This window comes from Chionomys nivalis, chromosome 8 (genome assembly GCF_950005125.1).
Source record: "Chionomys nivalis chromosome 8, mChiNiv1.1, whole genome shotgun sequence".
NCBI classification, from domain to species: domain Eukaryota; kingdom Metazoa; phylum Chordata; class Mammalia; order Rodentia; family Cricetidae; genus Chionomys; species Chionomys nivalis.
Genome location: NC_080093.1, coordinates 20,925,250 through 20,945,852, shown reverse-complemented (window position 1 = coordinate 20,945,852; position 20,603 = coordinate 20,925,250). Strand labels below are relative to the sequence as shown.

Below are 20,603 nucleotides of genomic sequence, written 5' to 3'. Positions count from 1 at the left end.
TACTTTTCTAGTTGCTGTGTTGAAATGTTTGACATGAAGCAATTTGAGGGTGGAAGAGCTTCTTTTGGTTCACAGTATGAGGTATTACAGTTAACCATGTAGGGAGAGGTTCTGGGAAAGGCAGCTCCTGACAGCAGGAATGTCTAACTGGGAGACATTCACTCTTCACATCTTGTTGGAACAGGAAGCAGAGAGCAATAAGAGGTGAATTCAGGCTGTAAAGCCTCATCACCCACATGTGCTCTGGAGAAATTGCCCTCTTACTTGGACAAAATTCTGTCTTCTAAAGAACTCATATTCTTTTAAAACCGTGCCTCCAAGTGTTCAAACGCATGAGCCAAAGGGAGCTACGGCACATTTGGAGTACAGCACTCATCATCTATTGCACGCAATTGTTCTGCTGACAAATCTGCTTTCTTATTGTTAAAATTTTATTTGTGAAAGTGATAGAAAGAAAATATCTTAGTAACATTTTGAGGTTGACAATTTCCCAAGTTGTCATCAACAAGTTCTCTGAGATTCAGTCTTTCTTCATTATGGAGAGCAAGATTCATTCTTATTTTTTGTTTGTGAGAGAAGCCTACTGTATTATCCTTGAAGTCAAATGGGGTGCTTCTGTTTAATGTGAAACTTCCGACTTTACAACAAGAGCAAAGGAAGTACAATAGTGTAATTCCTACTGTGAGATAATTTTTTGCTTGATGGAATTATTCTGAGCTGGAAGCAATGGTGAATAGCAGCGGTTATCAGACCTGCTTTTAAATACACTGCGCTGGTAGGAGCTGTGTTAGGATGACAGGTTTCCTGACAGCTCCTTTCCACATTTATAACAGAAAATGTTATCTATATTTCTACCTGAAAATTTATTTATGGTAAAAATTATGCACATTAGTTTAATTGAAAATGGTATACTATCATTCACAATATATGTTATGTTTGATACTTTATGTTTGTGTCTTTGCAACATTAGTATATTATTTGGAAACTTATTTTATTGTGGTTTTGGGGAAAAAGATTCTGTGTTTCATATGATATAATATTTCTATTTATTTGCATGTTGCATAAAATACTGAATTTCTGAAATATAGGAAGTTCTCAGGGGTTCATTAACTTGAGAATCCTTAATTTTGCACAACTTTTCAACTTTTTATCATGAAATAGCTTCAATTTTTTTCTTTTCCAATTGCAGCTACATATAGGAAAATCTTTTCACTCAAATTCTTGGAACCCAGCCCATGACAATTAAGCCATAATCTATAGTATCTGCTTTGGTATAAATGACAGCAATAGAGTCAATATTTTCTTTAATCACTGTTTTGGAACAAGGTCCACTTGGAGGAGACATTAAGTCTTGTCCCTGGTTGGTCTGTTTTATATCAGAGACTCATGGGTGGAATAGCAGGCTTCATTATATAAGCTTTGTGTTGTAAGCACACATTCATGTCAGTAAGCAGAGAAAGCAGCAATGACTCTAGGTGTGCTTCTGGGGATTGTTCTCTCCTGTCTGTTTCTCCTTTCACTATGGAGGCAGAACTCTGAGAGAAGAAAGCTTCCTCCTGGCCCCACTCCTCTCCCGATCATAGGAAATATTCTTCAGGTGGACCTTAAGGACATCAGCAAATCACTGAAGAATGTAAGTACATGATTTGTTTTCCGAGTAGCATTTCAAGGGAAGGAAATGTCCCATTGTTTAAGTGAAGTGTATGACTGTGCATGTTCTATAATATACGGTTGTAAATTTGTCACCTAAGCTTGATGTCCCAGCTGCGTTTTCTTCACATCATTGTCAGAATCATAGAATGAGGAAACATGATGTGGCTAGTTAAACCTTAGAGGTTGTGAATAAAAATCACAGTGTGTCAAAAGTTGCAAATATTTTTTTCCTCCTTAAAACTTCTGGCTGCTGGCTGAAGGTAAAACAAAGGAAGCAAACAGACAGATTTCCTTCACATATCTTAGCCATGCATTGTATGTAGAACCGGAAAACAAATAGAATCGTTGTGAAGAATTTAACCTTTGTTCAGTGTCCAGGAAAGTTCTGGGTCTGAACAGTATAAGAAATGTTAGGAACAAGTGGTCAGCTAGGGCCCAGTAGTTGCTATTAGATTTCTTCAAGAATGTGGCATGATGTCAGAACTTGTTTCTGGAAAATGCTGCACGTTCTAGAGAGTCTTTCTTTGTAATGCTTGTAGATAGCAATGAAACCTGGGTGATGTAGACCATCTTAACATCGTTTGAAAGTACAGAATATTCTAGCTAATGCTGGAGGTCCTGATTTAGGACCTCTATGAAGAGAGTGTGTAGATTATGCTGAAGCGATCACCTGGGCATTAGTTTCACAGTGTGCATCAGTAGATGAGGAATTCATTACTCAAGTATGCAGCAGAAAGTAGACAAGTGTTTGAATTTGTCATTTCTACAATTTGATATTTTGGACACTGGATGATAAATTATGATATTTCTGTTCTTTTTATTGTAATATAGAATAAATGCTAAATGCTAATAAATGTAAATATATAAATTTATAATTAACTGAAACCAACTGGGTGGGCAATTGAAGAAAATTCATAAGTGGAAATTATTACTATTTCTCTAATATTTATGTATAAAATTAAAATATTGATTCAACATGTGGTAGAAAATATAAAATTTTAATGATAATATCTTAATAATTGAGCATATTGCAGGGTGGTGGTGACACATGTCTTTAGTCCCAGAACCTGGGAAGCAGAGACTGGTGGATCTCTGAGTTTGAGACCATCCTGGTTTATAGAGAGAGTTCCAGGAGAGCCAGGGATACACAGAGAAACCTCGTCTCAAAAAACAAAACAAAACAAAAAAAAAATAATTGAGCATATCGCATTAAAAAAATCCACTGACAATTTTCTCTTCCTCCCTCCCTTCCTCCCTCCCTCCTTCACTTCCCCCCAATTTTCATCTGAAGAAGAGACTGCATTTAATTTTCCCGTGGGATTTAAATTACTTCCTACTTGCATAGAATCTCATAATATTTGTATCCTTGTTAAAGGCAAATATGGGCTTTTTATCAACAAGATAGCAGGATTAGTAATCATATAGTTCTTTATTTTTTTGTCAACCCCTTTTCTTCTGTTACACAAAGCACTCTGAGCACAGTTTCCCCTCCCTCCACTTCTCCCACTTCCTCCCCACCTCTACTCCCCCCATATCCACTTCCTTTTCATTTGTCTTCAGAAAAGAGGAGACCTCCTGGAGACAACAACCTAATATGTCAAAACAATATACAATAAGACAAGGAAAAAGTCCTGATATGCAGGCCTGACAAGTCAACCCGGTAGTAGGTAAAGAGTCCCAAGAGCAGACAGAGACACACCTAATACCACTATTAGGAATCCCACAAAACCACCAAACTAACAGCCTTATACATGGAAGACCTGGTACAGGTCCATGCAGGCCATGTAGCAAGTCTTTCTACTATTTTTTTGTGGGGGGCATCAGTGGCTATGATGTCATCAGGACTGGTGCTCCTCTATTTTGTATGTAGTTATGAAGCATTACTTTATTCCTGTGGAAAAAAAAGCACAAATATGCCTTTGATTTCATATTAAAACAGGATGTGGTTCTTTCCAATGTATAGTGAGAGTTGATCTCCCCCAGTTTTTTTCTATGTAAAGGTCTGCTTTAATCTCACTGAGGGTCTCAAAATCCCCTGTAAAATCCAAGCTGCAAGTCTCCATAGTTGACAGATTTTCAGGGATGCCTGGCTTGAGGTGCCTTTGCATTTCAAAAGACATTTGCCTGCTTGAGGCAACTTCTCACAGTCAGGCTGTCAGCCTGGGAGCCAAGGATCTTGGCTAGGCTTGCAGTTGAACCTGGGGTCAGTTCCACACAGCTGCTTGGCAGTGTCCCACCCAGGATTGGAACCTGGAGGCTCTGTTTCCTCATTGCCTGCCGAGCCTGCGTTCAGGCCATGTTTTTCACATTTAGCGCTCAGCAGTCCTGTCTTGCGAGAGGTGGCTGGCAATTTTTTACCCCACAGGCTCCTCAGGTCACAGGCTATGTAGCGTCTAACCATTCCCTACCGACTAGCTCCACGCACCAGCCATGAGAGTCATAGTCCTCTATACTGTCCTGCCTTTTCTGGCTCCATGGTGCAGCGCAGGCCACATTCAGTTGGCAACAGCCTTTGGCTGTTGCTGGACTTCATACCACATGCTCCCAGAGCATGGACGGGGCTGCACCATGGCATCTCCGAGTCCTGGAGCAATCTGGAGAGGGTGGTGGCTACACCACCGGTGTGGTGGAGGGAGAAGAATATTTACAAACTCTAAAAATTTTTGTAGTTATTTCTGCTCCATCCCAGTTCCTCTGGCTATCAAAATACATCTAAGCAAATGTGCAGACAGTTGAATACTATTTCCTAGTCTTATGTCTACAGTTCTATGCAAACTTTCTTCCTTTATTATCTATTATTATTTATTTATTTATTTATTTATTTATTTATTTTATTTTTTTTGGTTTTGGTTTTTCTAGACAGGGTTTCTCTGTGGTTTTGGAGCCTGTCCTGGAACTAGCTCTTGTAGACCAGGCTGGTCTCGAACTCACAGAGATCCGCCTGCCTCTGCCTCCCAAGTGCTGGGATTAAAGGCGTGCGCCACCACTGCCCGGCTTATTATTTATTTTTGAGCTTTTAATTTTTACCTCTACACCTGTGGTGTAATATTTACTTTACAGTGTCCTTTATGTTTTTTCTTCCTGTACCACTGGCCTCATGTTCGTGTGTTGTCTCTCCTACTGGAGAACGCTATCCATTGGCCTTAAATTCTGAATTCTATGAATCCCGTGCTCCAAAAGCTCCACCATACCCAGTACCCTTTTATTTGGGATAGATCCTGGAGGGAGAAAGGGACATACACTCAGGCAACTCTACAAGGGCTGGAGGAGAACAAGGATCTGCCAGGATCCTGTATGAGAAGCCACAAGGGAGGACTCAGGGGAAGTAGACCAGTGTGTGGATGAGGACCAGGGTGTAGGTTGTGGCTTTGCAGAAGTGGGACAGAGATGCAAGGAGAGGGGAGGAAGATGAGGAGGAGGTGGATATAGGGGTTGGGGTTGACCATTAGGTGGAGCTTGTGGTGGCAGAGAAGAAAGAGGGACAATAGGAAGAGGGAGAAGAAGAGAGGTAGGTAAGGGGGAGAGGCTGAATCTTCACCTTTATCATGGAGGAGAAGAAGAAGGGAGGGTAAAGGGAAGAAGATTGACCATTAGGTGTAATATGAAGCAGTGAAAAAGGGGAAGGAGAAGGAGTTGGTGGGGCTTGAGGGAAAGAGGAGGGGTGCCAATGACTCAGGTGACTCTGCCAGGGAGTTCCTGAATGAATGAGCATTTTAGGTGCCATAACCCTGGTCGATAAAGATTTGGGCCATCTGGGCATATACCCAAAGGATGAACAATCATACCACAAAGACATTTGCTCATCTATGTTCATAGCAGCATTATTTGTTATAAGCAAAACCTGGAAACAGCTTAGATGCCCCTCAAATGAAGAATGACTAAAGAAAATGTGGAACACTTACACAATGGAGTATTACTCAGTGGTAAAAACAATGACCTCTTGAAATTTGCAGGTAAGTGGATGGAATTAGAAAAAAAAAATCCTGAGGAGGTAACCCAGACCCAGAAAGACAAACAAAGCATGTACTCACTCAAAAGTGGATACTAGACGTAAAGGAAAGGCTAGCCAGGCAACAGTTCATAACTCCAAAGAAGCTTGGCAAAAAGAAGGACCCTAAGAGGGTTACACATGAAGGACCCCAGGCAAAGGAAATAGTTAAGGCCTTCTGGGTAAGCTGGGAAGGTAAATGGAAGGGAGGGAATAGGGCATAGGATCACGAGGGCTCCAGATTGACGAGTTGGGGGAGGGATAGAGAGGGGGAACAATGAAAGCGATATCTTGAAAAAGGGAGCCATTATGGGGCTAGGGAGAAACCAGGTGCTAGGGAAATTCCCAGGAATCCACAAGGATGACTCCACCTAATACTCCTAACACTGATGGAGTTGGTGTCTGAACAGGCTTTCCCCTATAATCAGATTAGTGGCTAACCTAATTGCCATCATAGAACCTTCATCCAGCAACTGATGGAAGCAGATGCAGTGATCCACAGCCTAACATGGGGCTGAGCTCCTGGAACTTAGCTGAAGAGAGGGAGGAGGGATCATATGAGCAAGGAAGGTGGGGGTCGAGATCATGATTGTGAAAACCACAGAGGCAGCTGACCAGAGCTAGTGGGAGCTCATAGACTATGGACTGACAACTGGGATTCTGTATGGGACTTAACTAAGCCATCTTAATGTAGGTTTCAATTACATGGCCTTATCTGTTGGAAGGGGGCTGTCGGTGGGACCAGAACATAATACTGGGTATATAAACTGGCTTTTGGGGGTCCAATGCCTATGGTGGAAAACCTGGCTTGCCTATTGGTACAGGGGGAAGGTGGTTGGTCCTGTCTCAACTTTGTACAGTAGACTTTGTTGACTCCCCAAGGGAGGCCTTAGCTCCTCTGAGAAGTGGATGGATGGTGGGATGGGAAAAAAGGGTGGTGGGGGAATGAGAGGGAGGGGGAACTGGGGTTAGTATGAAAATTAAAAATATTAAATCAAAACAAAAAGATTTGAGCCATCACATACTGGCTACATAGGGAGGCGCAGAGCACAGACACCAAAAGCCCTGGACATTAGGGAGCTCAAATTGCCCAGGTAGCCAGTTGTCTCTGTTATTTGTTGCACATTTTGGAACTTTCCCGATTGTATTTCCTGTTCTCTCAAGTAATACTGTTTCCCTTCTCAGATTTTTGATGGAGTTAAAGATTAGATAATTGTAGCTACCTTCCTTATGATTTAGCCAAGCTTAATTTCAATGCAATATTTAGACTCCTTGAAATAGAATGCTTAGTAAAACTTTTGTTATGCGTCCCTTGCTTAATATTGTTTATTGCTTGTAATTTTATATTTGGTATCTGTTCCTATTGTATATAGTTGGATTGGGTTTGGATCGATGTTGTTTAGACAAAAGGGGGAGATGATGGGAAACTATCAACCAATCACATCTAATTAGGGTGTGGCTACTTGGAACCCAATTAGAAATATTGGTAGATCCAGGTGTGCCGCTCTCTGTCTCTGTGCGGTGCTCGCTGGACCTATTGGATTTTGGACCTACCACTCTTGTAACATGAGTTTTCCCTTTTCAACTATTAAAAAATTATAACTGTTGTTCTTGAGCTGGTCTGGTTATTTATCGTGCCGACCTAATTCGTCAGCAGAGATCAATTGTGTTCCAGAATAAGGCTTGCCCTGGTGCAGCTGAGACTCTTGGCATGGGACCCTCCCCTTCAACCCTCCTCCAAGGTCCTCATGCTCCCAATTTACTCAGGTGATCTTGTCTTTTTCCACCCCCCATATAGATTATATCTATGTATGTCTCTCTTAGGGTCCTCATTGTTGTCTAGGTTCTCTGGGATTGTGATTTGTGGGCTGGTTTTCTTGGCTTAATGTTTAAAAACCACTTATGAGTGAGTACATGTGATAATTGTCTTTCTGTGCCTGGGTTGCCTCACTCAAAATGATATTTTCTAGCTCCATCCATTTTCTTGCAAAAATCAAGATGTCCTTATTTTTTCTGCTGTGTAGTACTTCATTGTGTAAATGTACCATGCTTTCCTTATCCATTCTTGCTCTATTTTAAATTACATTTTTATTTTCAGTTATCAAAAGTCTATGGTCCTGTGTTCACTCTGTACTTGGGCAGAAAGCCTGCTGTGGTATTGTATGGGTATGAAGCTGTGAAAGAAGCCTTGATTGATAATGGTGAGGAGTTTGCTGGAAGAGGAAGCATTCCAGTGTTTGATAAGATTAATAAAGGTCTTGGTAAGTGTCCATGTGCCTACATGTCCACATGTCTACATTGTCCAAGCCCCTATGTGTCCATGTTTATATGTTGGGCTGGGCACATAGGGAATTTGAGGGTGAAACTTGTTCAGATCCAGTTGGGCTTTCTCTGTGGCAGTCCCTCATCAGCCCTCCGTCCTTACTCACTTCTGCTCTTTCTTTTAGGCATTGTTTTCAGTAATGGGAGGAATTGGAAAGCGATGAGGCGCTTCTCACTCATGGCTCTAAGGAACTTTGGAATGGGGAAGAGGAGCATTGAGGACCGTGTTCAAGAGGAAGCTCGCTGTCTTGTGGAGGAATTAAGGAAAACCAATGGTGAGGGTTACTCATCATAGGCTTCTGTCTCGTTATTATACCCTTGAGAAGTTTTGAGGGTGGCCAGAGCTTTCATTCTGTGTTCTGGATCTGTCTTCATATGGAAAGTATGATTTGTAATAGAAAAAAGTAGGTCAGCTTTTAAATCTGTGATTTTTTTGTTTTATGGAAGGATTCTGTGTGTTTAATCTAGATCTTTTCCAACTGTTTTGTTTTCAAAAACCAAAATGACTATATGAATTTAGGTTTTGAACTTATTTTCTGATGTTTTAAGGAACAATAATTTCCCTCAACATAAATATTAAGTTTGCTAGAAAACATATGTGAATATGGTGATAATCAGTGCATCATATTTGTATAGAACCAAAAGGTATAATTGTCTTTAATTGGACTATTTTTTTTATAACTGAAATATCTCAGGTCCATGCAAAAAATTTTGATGGATGTTACTGTGTAACATATTTCTTTACTTGACTATATCTTAATAAAGATTTATCAGTTCATTCTCTTCTAAAAGCATAGCATAATTTATAGAAAACAGAATAAATTACACCCCACCTCTTCCCAGATGCCCCTGCCTTCCATTCCCATGAATGTTGTATCATGTTGTTCAGAGGCTTTTCGAACACACTTGGGCCTAACCCAAGTCTTGCTTTGCATTACTGAATATTTAAAAAGTCCCTTTTCCCCCTTCCAAAGCAGCAGACCTCTGCAGTGACAGGTCAGTCAATAAAGGGATGAGATGAAAAGTGAGTTTACTCAATTTCATGAATTGGATAGATTCCCAGATCAGTGAAATAATATTAAGTATAAAAATGATGTGTAGAGTGGGGGGAGGGGGCAATGTGTGGGAGGAGGGGGAGGGAAATGGGAAACGGGGAGCAGTTGGAAATTTTATTAAAATAAAAAAAAAATAACAGAGGAAAAAAAATGATGTGTAGATGCAATGCATATTTTTATGTCTACCAAGCCATCTGTTGGTAAAACTTGTTCAAATTTTCTAAGTTCTTTTACCTGTTAAGACATACAGTGTTTTACACACATATATTTCAGTGACATTTTACAATTGTTCCCATTCCCCAGGAGCACCCTGTGACCCCACCTTCATCCTGGGCTGTGCTCCCTGCAATGTCATTTGCTCCATTGTTTTCCAGAATCGTTTTGATTATAAAGATAAGGATTTTCTTAACTTAATGAACAACTTAAATAAAAATGTAGAAATTCTGAGTACTCCTTGGATTCAGGTGAGCTCATTTCTTTCTTTAAAAACAAAACAAAACAAAAACCAATAATCCCCTCTTAGAGATATGTGTCCCCTGAAATCGCAAAAATTCTCTAGAAAAATGAAGGCTAAATTGTGGGCTGTTCGACTCTGTTCATTGGCTTTCCATTAAACCTCAAATCACTTTCTCCATAAACCATTAGTTCAATGCTAAGAAGACACTGATATAACTCACTGGACAATCTGTTTCATCTTTAAAATTTGTTAGCAGCAAGGCTTATTATCCTTTCAATGCTTTAGAGATTTTGTCATCAAAACACTTAGGAGAAATATCATAATTTGCAATGAGAATATTTTCTTCCAGTATGGACAGTGTATGGAATCATTGAAACTGCCAGGGCTCCTGGAGTATGGCAGTGTTTATTAAATAGTAAGCAGTTGACATCCTAAGTACCAATATATCTGTCACAGGAGTGACAACATGTTTGAGTGGTGTCTTGATCCCATCAAATTTTTCCCTGTGCTGAGCTGAGCTGAGCTAGCTAATAGGTCTAAATGATCCTGAAGAAACCATCCAGCTGGTCTGCACAGGTTCACAGTTGTACTTCAAGAATTCCTAAGACTCTCACTGCTAAAATTCTTATTGTGTGTCTGAGAGTGACTGATGAAAATTAAGGAGCAAAGATGATGTCCGTGCTTCCAATCAGGAAATCCCAAATCCCTTCATCTCTGTTACAGTCTAGAAAACGTAAATCATATCAATTCATGCCATTTTTATATTGAAGGTTTAGTGAAGAGGTTGCGTAGAGAAAGAATGAGCTGATGTCACTCATTGTGTGAGAGTTTACGCAGCGGTTATCACATGTGAGCTGGTTCATGTGCTCTTCTATGGGCATCTCTATAAGCAATGACAATTTCTATATACAACATAAAAATCACTCATCAAGATGGATAACCTATTTTATTTATTCTTATATTTCTTTTTTCAGGCCAAGGTCCACTATAATGCACACATAGATACATCCTATGTTTTAAACTTTTATCATTTTCTTTTGTAGATTTGCAATAATTTTCCTGCTATAATTGATTATCTACCAGGAAGACACAGAGAGTTACTTGAAAATTTTACTTTTTTAAAACATTATTTTTTGGCAAAAATGATAAAGCACCAAGAATCACTGGACATTAACAATCCTCGGGACTTTATTGATTGTTTTCTGATCAAAATGGAACAGGTAAAATGATAATAAAACTTCAATTCAGTTGTTTGATTGCCTGAGCATTGTTCCATGGATAGTCTCTGCTTTACAGGGATATTTGAATGGTTCAGACCAGTAATGTTTGACAATCACTTCGTTAGCATATTATGTACATGAATTTGCAGTAAGTATACCAGTGTAAAGTTAAATAATTTGAATTTATTGACTCAATTTTTTAGATAAAAATGATCTAGCTGAATAGTCATAAAATGCTATATGTCTAAGGAATGTAAACCTTTCCAAACTGTTGGCAGGAGGCTGATTGTTGGTTCCCGGCTACCCAGATCAAGAAATAATCACTCGAAACTATATTATTTGCAATTTTGTTTGACCAATAGCTTAAGAGTATTCCTGGCTTATTCTTATATCTTAAATTAACCCATTTCTATTAATCTGTGTTGTCACATGGCTGTGGCTTACTGACAAGATTCTGCTGCATCTCTCCTAGGTGGCAGCTACATGACTTCTCACTGACTCTGCCTATTTCCTGCCTAGCTCTATTCTGCTAAGTCAATGGCTGAAATTGATTTATTCATTAACCAATAAAAGTAACAAACACATATACAGAAGGACTTCCCACACCATTCCCCCTTTTCTGTTTAAATAAAAAGGAAGGTTTTAACTTTAACATAGTAAAATTACATATAACAAGATAGGTATCAAGAAAGAATTACAGTTACAACATTTGTATCTACTTTATCTTTTATCATAACTAAGGAAAAGTATAATTAAAACTATCTTTTCTCCAACTCCATCAATGACTCCAGAAGGATATAATATTACCTAAGTAAACAAGAAATAAGAAAACTCTAGAATTGACAGAGACATCTTGCTGCCTGGACAGTCACCTAAAGTTCTTCTGTATCATTGGAACATCCAATCTTCAGCCTACAGGCCCATAGTATCTTGCAGACTTTTCCATGAAGCAGGAAACTTCAAAGACAGTTCCGCCTATGTTGGAAATTTGTCAGTCACTTTCTTCTGTGCCCTGCAGAATGTCTGGCAGACCCTTTCTTGAAGCAATAACCCTGAATTACTGTATCACCTTCTTTAGGCAGCTTCAGCACTCATTTTTTTGTGGCTCTTGCAAGTCCAGTCAAACAGTTTAGGCAAGAGCAGTTTCTTGCCCAAATGGTTAACAAACTCCATGAGGAACCTCTTTGATGCCCATCATCCTCTTGAAGTAGATTGATACTGCCAGGATCAGATGTGTCTCATTGTCACGAAAAAATCTTAAGTTCTTAAAACATTTTAAATACCATATTCTGAAGGTCTCTGAAAGATTTGGAGAATACCTTTCTAACTGGAATATATTTCTATACATCTAGAAAACTTAACTAACATGACTACACACTTAAATATTATAAATGACTATATATTAACCTATATTTCTTAAATATACATTACACTTTTAAATGTGCGGCACAAACACAATACCTTAATCAAGAGCAGAAATATATATATATATATATAAAACAAAATTGACCTTAAATTTGATTCAAAAGACCAAAATCCATACCAATGCAAAGTAGTCATCTCTATAGCATATCCCCTTTTAAATGTAAACTAATATTTATAAACAATCATTTAGGGAATTTGGGCATAGTTCTTTCCAAACTGCTTCCTGCTTTTGGCTGGGCGAAGTTATTTTTGGGGGTGTTCATGGTGACCTTTTAGCAGGTCTTGGTCCATCAAACCACATTAGTCTAGAAGAAGTCCATAGGTTCTCATCTTCTGTGGAAACAAAAGCAGAAACTCTTTTCCAAAGCAACAAATCCTTAGACCCAAATTCTGAAGTCAAGATACCTTTAAAATATATGTTGATTTAGCTTAGGCCCATAAGACAAAATGCCTCGCTGTACTTAGCTCATACACAGTCAAAAAATTTTATAAAAGCACAATAATATACATAATCCATACTCCCTGTGCATATTCCATCTTTACATGGCTTATTTTTTCTTTACCCCTTTTCTTTACAGAGTGCTATCTGTACTCTATCTTTTTAAAAATTTTGTTTTTTTTTTACATTTTTTAAAAAATCGGAATCTGTTTTTATTGTGTATCTGTGGTCATTTTATAACCAGAAGTCTCCCCCACCCATATTTTGAAGGCTAAGTGTTCATGGCTAGGGCCAACATAATCCTGCCGTTTGTTTTGCCCAGTCCAACATGGCAGAAGCATGTTCACTGCTTCTGACAGCCTTGTACATTGCCTTATTTTTAGGCACACAGCCATTCTATTATGCCATTAAGCAAGTTGCAGCACTCTGCTCACAGACCCCATTTAAATGCTCCATAGCTGGACCTTCTGAAAAAGTCAGAACCATTTGTGCTGGTGAAACAGGAAACCTTCTTAAAGGAGTTTTTGCAGTGTTTGCTGTTACTGCAGAGTCAGGAAGGTTTCTCTTAAAAGAATTATGCCTCTGCTTGCTTCTAGCAAACAGAGCCCATGCAAGAAAATGCTACTACCAAAAAGCTGTGCTTAACTCTGTTCTCTTGTGTGTAAAATTTCTTCTTAAGGTTTTTCAGGTTTTATGTGAATATAGTTGACCATGTTGGTGTGCCAATTTTTTTTTTTTGTCTGAGGCTTCTTGTTTGTTCCCGGATGCCCAGACCATGAAATAATCACTCAGAAACTATATTATTTGTGATACTGTTTGGCCAATAGCCTAAGCATCTTTCTGGCTAAATCATATCTTAAATTAGTCCATTTCTATTAATTTGTATTGCCACATGGTTGTGGCTTACCAGCAAGGTTCCAGTGCATCTGTTCCCAGTGGTGGCTACATGGCTTCTCACTGACTCTGCCTTCTTTTTCCCAGCATTCATTTTAGTTTTCCCGCCTAGCTCTATTCTGCTAATTCACTGGCTGAAACAGATTTATTCATTAACCAATAAAAGCAACACATATACAGAAGAACTTCCCACACCACACAACTGCTAGAAAAAAATGTTAATATGAAATAAAGATGAATATTGTCTTTGCAGACAATGCATGGAAACTCAGAAAAGGAGCTCAAGCTAGTCAGACTGTCTATATTGTCTGCAGATTGAACTAAATCTTAAAATATTAGCAATGGACAGGTGAGGGAATTTTACACAAATTATAAAGTATAGGTTGTGGTTGAGAAGGGAATTATTAGTGCCAAGGATGAAAGTTAAATGAAAATTTAAGTTAACTGAGTGTAACTTCAAGTGGATTGACGTGGACATGGAATTAAAGACTGATATCTATCAGGCACCTATATGAATGAATGCTAATTCTGTCATGGCTCCATTTTTGTAAAGCCATTTATTTCCAATAAATACTGTTGACACTCATCATAAACATAAGGTGTTTGTTTGGTTGCTTTGTGAGCTCTCTATTTTACTTCACTGAACTCTACCCTTATTCTTGCTGTATCTTGGATTTACTATCTTTATTAAAGCAGTATACCTCCCTCATGAGAGTCAGGGATCATCCATCTTTCTTTGCCATGTTGACAATTGAGGCTTTCATCTTTGTGACTATCCCTAATATAACATACTATCTGTCTTTTCTCCTCCCTTTTTATGTGTGCTTTGAGTTAAAAAAAAAAAACGAGGCTTCAGTTCTTTTGTTTCTGTCTCTTTGGAAAGATGGTACACTATATGGTTCACATGGCTGAGGAGTCTCATGAAAATAATTTTTCCAGACAAGACACTGGGTATAGGAGATAAATATGGGTCAGGGGGTTTATATGTCTTTTGAACACATGTTAGTTTCTTCTCCTACTGCATTCCCCAGGCTCTGCCAGGTTAAGCTCAGCATATGTAAGGCATTTTTATTCAATCTAGTAAGCACATTGACAAATTATTTGATGGCTAACACTGTAAAATCATTCCTAGGAAAAGAACAACCCAAAGACAGAGTTTACCTGTGAAAACTTGATCTTCTCAGCAGGTGACCTGTTTGCTGCTGGGACTGAGACAACAAGTACAACACTGAGGTACTCCCTGCTGCTCCTGCTCAAGCACCCAGAAGTCACAGGTAAGGACATAGGTGGGAAGCAAGGAATTCAGAAAGGAATTGGAAGAGACCCATGGAGTCCTGGGTATTGTTTGTCTCAAGGAAGACTCAGAATTTAACTGTGTGTGCCACTACAATCTGCTACATTTGTCAGGAGGACTGAAGTGAGGTTTCTCAGCTCATAGCAGAGCTCATGCTTCATAGAAATGAAGATGGAAGGCAAGAGAAAAGATCGGTAAAGTATTTTCCAAGAGCCTAGATTTTATGGGAAGTGATTGTGTTTACATAACTTCTTTTTAAAATGCAATTTACTTTAAACTGGAAAATCCATATTGAATAGAAGATATATTCTTGAGGATGTTTTTCCTTATTATGACAATTCTTTTGTTGGAATAGAAACTCTCCTTACAGAAGAATAAATATCAATTTTAGAATTTAATGAGACATCATCCTGGAAACTATTCCAAAGCTTAGGTCTATTAAAAAGGCTTTTCCGTTTAGGCAGAATTTCTAAAGGTATTTAATTTATAATTCTATAAATAAGTTTCCATAAAATACTATTTAAGTTATGGCAGACTATTGGGGTAGGGTCTTATAATTTTATCATAAATTAAAAATATTCTATGTATATGAATGTTTTGCCTGCATTTATGTGTGTGTACCATGTGCAGGCCTGGTGCCCACAGATATCAGAAGAGGGCATCAAATACATAGAATTGAAATTTATACATGGTTATTATTCACTGTATGAATGCTGGTAGTTAAATACAAGTCCTCCGGACATAAAAAGTAATCGGCTATAGAAATCAAGAGACCACATGGGGAAGAATGAGGTTGTTAGGGTGGCTGCTTAACATCACACCTAGAAAACATCCAGTTCAGAATGGACCAATGGAATGAAGGTGTGAGGAGAGAACCAAGAACAAAAGGGAAATAAGAGGCTGATATCCTGAGACTTCTCCCCAACTGGATATGTATTGACAAGACTTTGAAACATCTACTTGAATATTTCAAAATAATCCCTAAAATGAAAAAAAAATGTAAGTAGATATAGAGAAATAGATTTAAGTTCAGGATAGCATCAACAATGACAATAGTCATTTCTTTCTTACCAGGGCACAAATTTTATGTAGTCTCAAAGATTTCATCAACGGATACGGCAAAGTTTCCCTATGAGGACTGAACTGAGAAAGATGTTTATATTTAATAAATCTAGAGAATATGAAACTATTTTTTCCATATGAATAAGAATTTCATTTATCCAGTGATGGATAAGAAAAATTAGTCACTACATATTTGTGAGAGGATATTGCTTGTTCGTCCCAGCCACCCAGAACCAAAAATCACACAGAAATTGTGTTAATTAAATCACTGCTTGGAACATTATCTCTAGCTTCTTATTGGCTAACTTTTACATCTTAATTTAACCTATTTCTATTAATCTGTGTATCGCCACGTGAGAGTGACTTACCAGGTAAAATTCCCAGCATCTGTCTCTAGCGGCTCAATGGCATCTCTCTGACTCTGCTTTCTTCCTCCCAGAATTCAGTTCCATCTTCCCCGCCTACCTAAGTTCTGTCCTATCAACAGGCCAAGGCAGTTTCTTTATTCATTAATGGTAATCAGGGAACACCGAGGGGACTCCCACATCACATATAGATATAAACATAAATTTTAGGAGCAATTGTTAGTACATGGCCATATTTGGGAAGTAAGAAGATTATATACCTTTGGAAACTACATACAAACGTGCATACAATGCCATTATAATTTATTCTTAAATATACTTCATTGTTTTGGTAGTAATAATATTTGATCAATAGTTTTCTTCTAAGAGTTGATTTTCATGGCTTGCTGTTCTGTTTATTATTTGAAATAGTGTTGATTTTAAGTATGCTAATTATTATATAAGGCCTATATATTGTGCCTTATAAAATATATGATAGTAGTATTTTATTTTATTTTTTTTTGATTTTTTGAGACAGGGTTTCTCTGCAGCTTTTTGGTTCCTGTCCTGGAACTAGTTCTTGTAGACCAGGTTGGCCTCGAACTGACAGAGATCCACCTGCCTCTGCCTCCCGAGTGCTGGGATTAAAGGCATGCGCCACCACCGCCTGGCTGATAGTAGTATTTTTATCATAGCTACCATCACTACATTAGCATATGTTATGCTTTCATATTGTTGCCAGGCATATTCATCTTGCTACCGGCAACCCTGACTTGTGTTCAATTTGCCACTTTCTTACTTGTTATTTTTAACTGTGTTGAACTAGCCAAAGTCCAGAAAGAGATTGACCATGTGATTGGTAGACACAGAAGCCCCAGCATGCAGGACAGGAGTCACATGCCCTACACTGATGCTGTGTTGCACGAGATTCAGAGATACATTGATCTCCTTCCTACCAGTCTGCCCCATGCAGTGACCTGTGACATTAAGTTCAGAAACTATCTCATTCCCAAGGTAAGTTTCCTTTGTCTACATTGTACCTTAATGGTCTTGCTCTTAAATGAGTGAGTGAAATTAATCATAAACCCAAGATATTGGAGCTTGAAATTTCAGATTATCAGTGTTGAAGAGGAAGCTAGGGAATCTTTCAGGGAGATTAAGCCAACCAAGCCACAAGTTGTATATTCACAAACAACCTGTACTAGAATTCTTTTTTATTATTATTATTATTTTTATTCTTTTTTAATTAAAATTTCCACCTGTCCCCGTTTCCCATTTCCCTCCCCTCCTCCCAAATATTGCCCCCTCCCCCCACTACCCTTTCCCTATCCCCACTCCTCTTCTCCTCCCCCCACTCCATTCCCCCTCCCTCTCGATACTAGAATTCTTAAGAATTTATAGCATGATTGGTCCCAATTTGCTGCCCCCCCAACTTTAAATCTTGGAACTGGATGAACTTTTTGCTATTTTCATTAAGAGCCAATAAAATTATGAAACAAGTCTTAGTTTGTAGAGCTCTAGGCCTTCCAAATTTACTCTCCATTTAAAGTCGCTCTTAACTGTTTACACTTTGAAATAAAACTTAAAGTTCAGATTGCTAGTCTTTGAAAAGACTCTCCTAGGGTTTTATCAGGATGCTAAGAAGTATATAGGCACATTTAGAAAATTTATATATTGATCCATTAAATCTTTCAGTTCATGCAATTAGGTACTCAGTTTCAGGGTTAGTTTGTATGCCATGTTCTCTAGTAGTTTGTTTCCAGGTATAACTTTGGAAGAAAAAAAATGGACAAAGAATATTCTCTAGGACTCATACATTGTAAGGCAGGTGGGCATGCGTTAACTATGTTGTTAGTGGATGTGCCTGCTTCTTCTGTCTTAAGATGATATTCAGATCTGTACATTGTAGAAGTTCTGCTTGTTTTGCAATCAATAAAATTTATGGCATGGCCATTGATACCTTATGAATATACTGCTTAGTGAGTCATCTGATTAGTTTCTCAGTTTCAATATTTATCCTCAAATAAACTGATGACCCTGACTGGAATTCTTGCAAAATTAGGAAATTTATAATTTTGTTGTCCCTTCAATTTTTTTCAAGCAGTCCTAAATATAATCAATTTCTCACCCATATATTAAATTTAAGACTAATAAACTGTATGCCATGGAATAATTGAATAATGTTTTTGGCAATGCTATTCCAGAAGACATTGTTAATTTTATCAGAAATGTACATACAACATTCCCATGAGCAGATACATCTGGTGTTACATGTAAAAATTTAAATTTTCACCCAAATTCCACACATGCATGACACAGCAGCAACAGTGATAAAGTATAGCAGTAGGTGGTGATAGACATCAGTGCTAATCTTGTTGATAAATGTATATTCCAGTACTTAGTCCTTCAAAATCTATTGGAGAACACTCTTTAAGATCACTGCCGTTGGATCCCAATGCATCCCTGTTGCTGCATGATCTGTCTGTACAGATATGCCTCTGTTCTTGTTTGGGGATGATTTCCTCCGAAGCGTTGACTATGCCATGCCTATTGTTACTTTTACCTCAGCAACATTTTTATAACTTGACTTGTCTATGGCTCTTGTTTACAGGGAACCACTATCATAGCATCACTCTCATCTGTGCTACATGATAACAAAGAATTCCCCAACCCAGAGAGGTTTGATCCTGGTCACTTTTTAGATGAGAATGGCAAGTTTAAGAAAAGTGACTACTTTTTTCCTTTCTCAACAGGTAATCAAATTATTTCCTGGTCTTTTGGATCTTACAGTCCACCCCACTCTTCCTCAATGTTCCCCGAGCCTTAGCTGCAATGGTTGTGCTTTAGATGTATCCACTGGAGCTAGGCACCCAATGATAGATTGTTCTCTGCATTTTGATCAGTTGTGGTTTTCTATAATGTTCTCTTTTTTATGCAAAGAATTTTTTTGATGAACATAAGAGCTATACTTGTCCGTGGATATAAAGATAAGTAGTATTTAAATAAATGGTGAATGCATGAAATAGTACACTTAGTACACATCAAAGATTCTTTTCTAAGCAACTGTCTCTGGTGGCCACAGCCTATCCAGTTACAGCTGTGGACTGCCCACGGGGACTCTGCGATGATGTCAGGTTTTCCAACCCCAAGAGTAGCTTATTTTCTACAATTTAGAATGATTGTCAAGATATCTGCTGGCTTGACAATCTGCTGGCTTAGTATTTGCTGAGAGATATATAAAGGTTTTCTTTAAAGCTTCTCAGCTGAGAAGGAACCTGATTATCTGCTTATTTAAGCTATTTCTTTTTCTGTAGGTTGGAGCTTTCTGTCTGTGTTGTGACACTTTTTCTTTTTCCCCTATGAATGGGAGTATTTTCCATTATCCTGGTGTTTGGTTCCAAAGCAGTGTTATTCTGTCTCTTCTGTTATATTCTCCATATCCTATGGAGTACACCAGCTCTACTTTTGTGCTCCATTAAATCCCAGAGTTCACCATGGCCACTCACCTCTATGTGAAGTTAAATGAGCATTTCTTTGTTTTAATCCTGTGAATGGGAAATCTAGTATTCTTTACTGCTTTTCCACCCTCTGAAGCTTTGCATCCAAGTATTTTAATACTTTGTTTCTTAATATTAGACATGGAGAAAAAATATGTTCATCTTTTCTCCATTTATCTAACAACTGTCCATCTATCTATCCATCTATCCATCCACACATCTATCCATCCAGTCTATCAAAGAGTGACCCACATTCTCTTTCATTATAATCGCAAACACAGTGCATGTCTCAACAAAACACAAGCAGTTAATCATATTCTGTTTTTTATTTTATTTATTTTTTTATTTTCAGGAAAACGGATTTGTGTGGGAGAAGGCCTGGCCCGAATGGAGTTATTTTTATTCCTGACCACCATTTTACAGAACTTTAATCTGAAATCTCCAGTTGACCTGGAAGACCTTGATACCAGTCCAGTCAACAATGGATTTGTTTCTGTGCCACCCGAGTTTCAGATCTGCTTCACTCCCATCTGAATGTATTTTCCCCTAGAGGCCCTTCCTCCTGGGCACAGTTGACCACTTCTGTCAGTCATAGCTCTCTGACCTCCTACCTCACACTGCCTCAGCTCCTCAAGGTCCAGGGAATGTCCATCTACTTGGGGCAATTTTCAGGGTTGTGGACAAACACATTAACAATTTCCTATGCCGTGTAATGATTTATTGAATTCAGAAATGCTAATTATTATCTAGTGCCGAAATAGTAAATATCATTACTGTAAAACTGAGAAATGTGACAGTTGAACATCACCTAGCCCTGTGTGTTTTAAATAAAAGCATTATAATTCTGGTCTATTTTCAAAGTTTCCTTTCTTTTTTCTTTTTGATTTGTTATCATGTATTCCAGGCTGTCTCTAAACTCATTGTACAGTTGAACATAACTTAAAATTTTCCCT

At 38.3% G+C, this 20,603-nt stretch overlaps 1 protein-coding gene across 5 annotated transcripts; it reads left to right on the top strand.

Moving 5' to 3' along the window:
• The first annotated feature begins 1,465 nt into the window (after positions 1-1,465).
• On the top strand, positions 1,466-20,184 carry LOC130879155 (cytochrome P450 2C19-like). Of its 5 annotated transcripts, none has more exons than XM_057777287.1 (9): positions 1,466-1,633; positions 7,740-7,896; positions 8,089-8,238; positions 9,322-9,482; positions 10,519-10,695; positions 14,586-14,727; positions 16,980-17,167; positions 18,765-18,906; positions 20,003-20,184. In XM_057777287.1, exons 1-9 carry the CDS (start codon positions 1,466-1,468, stop codon positions 20,182-20,184), a joined length of 1,467 nt encoding a protein of 488 aa, XP_057633270.1. The 5 variants fall into 5 exon arrangements, with proteins under 5 accessions (XP_057633270.1, XP_057633269.1, XP_057633268.1 ...); XM_057777286.1 differs by having other exon boundaries at positions 7,740-7,902; positions 9,325-9,482; XM_057777285.1 differs by having other exon boundaries at positions 7,740-7,902.
• The last annotated feature ends 419 nt before the right edge of the window (positions 20,185-20,603 follow it).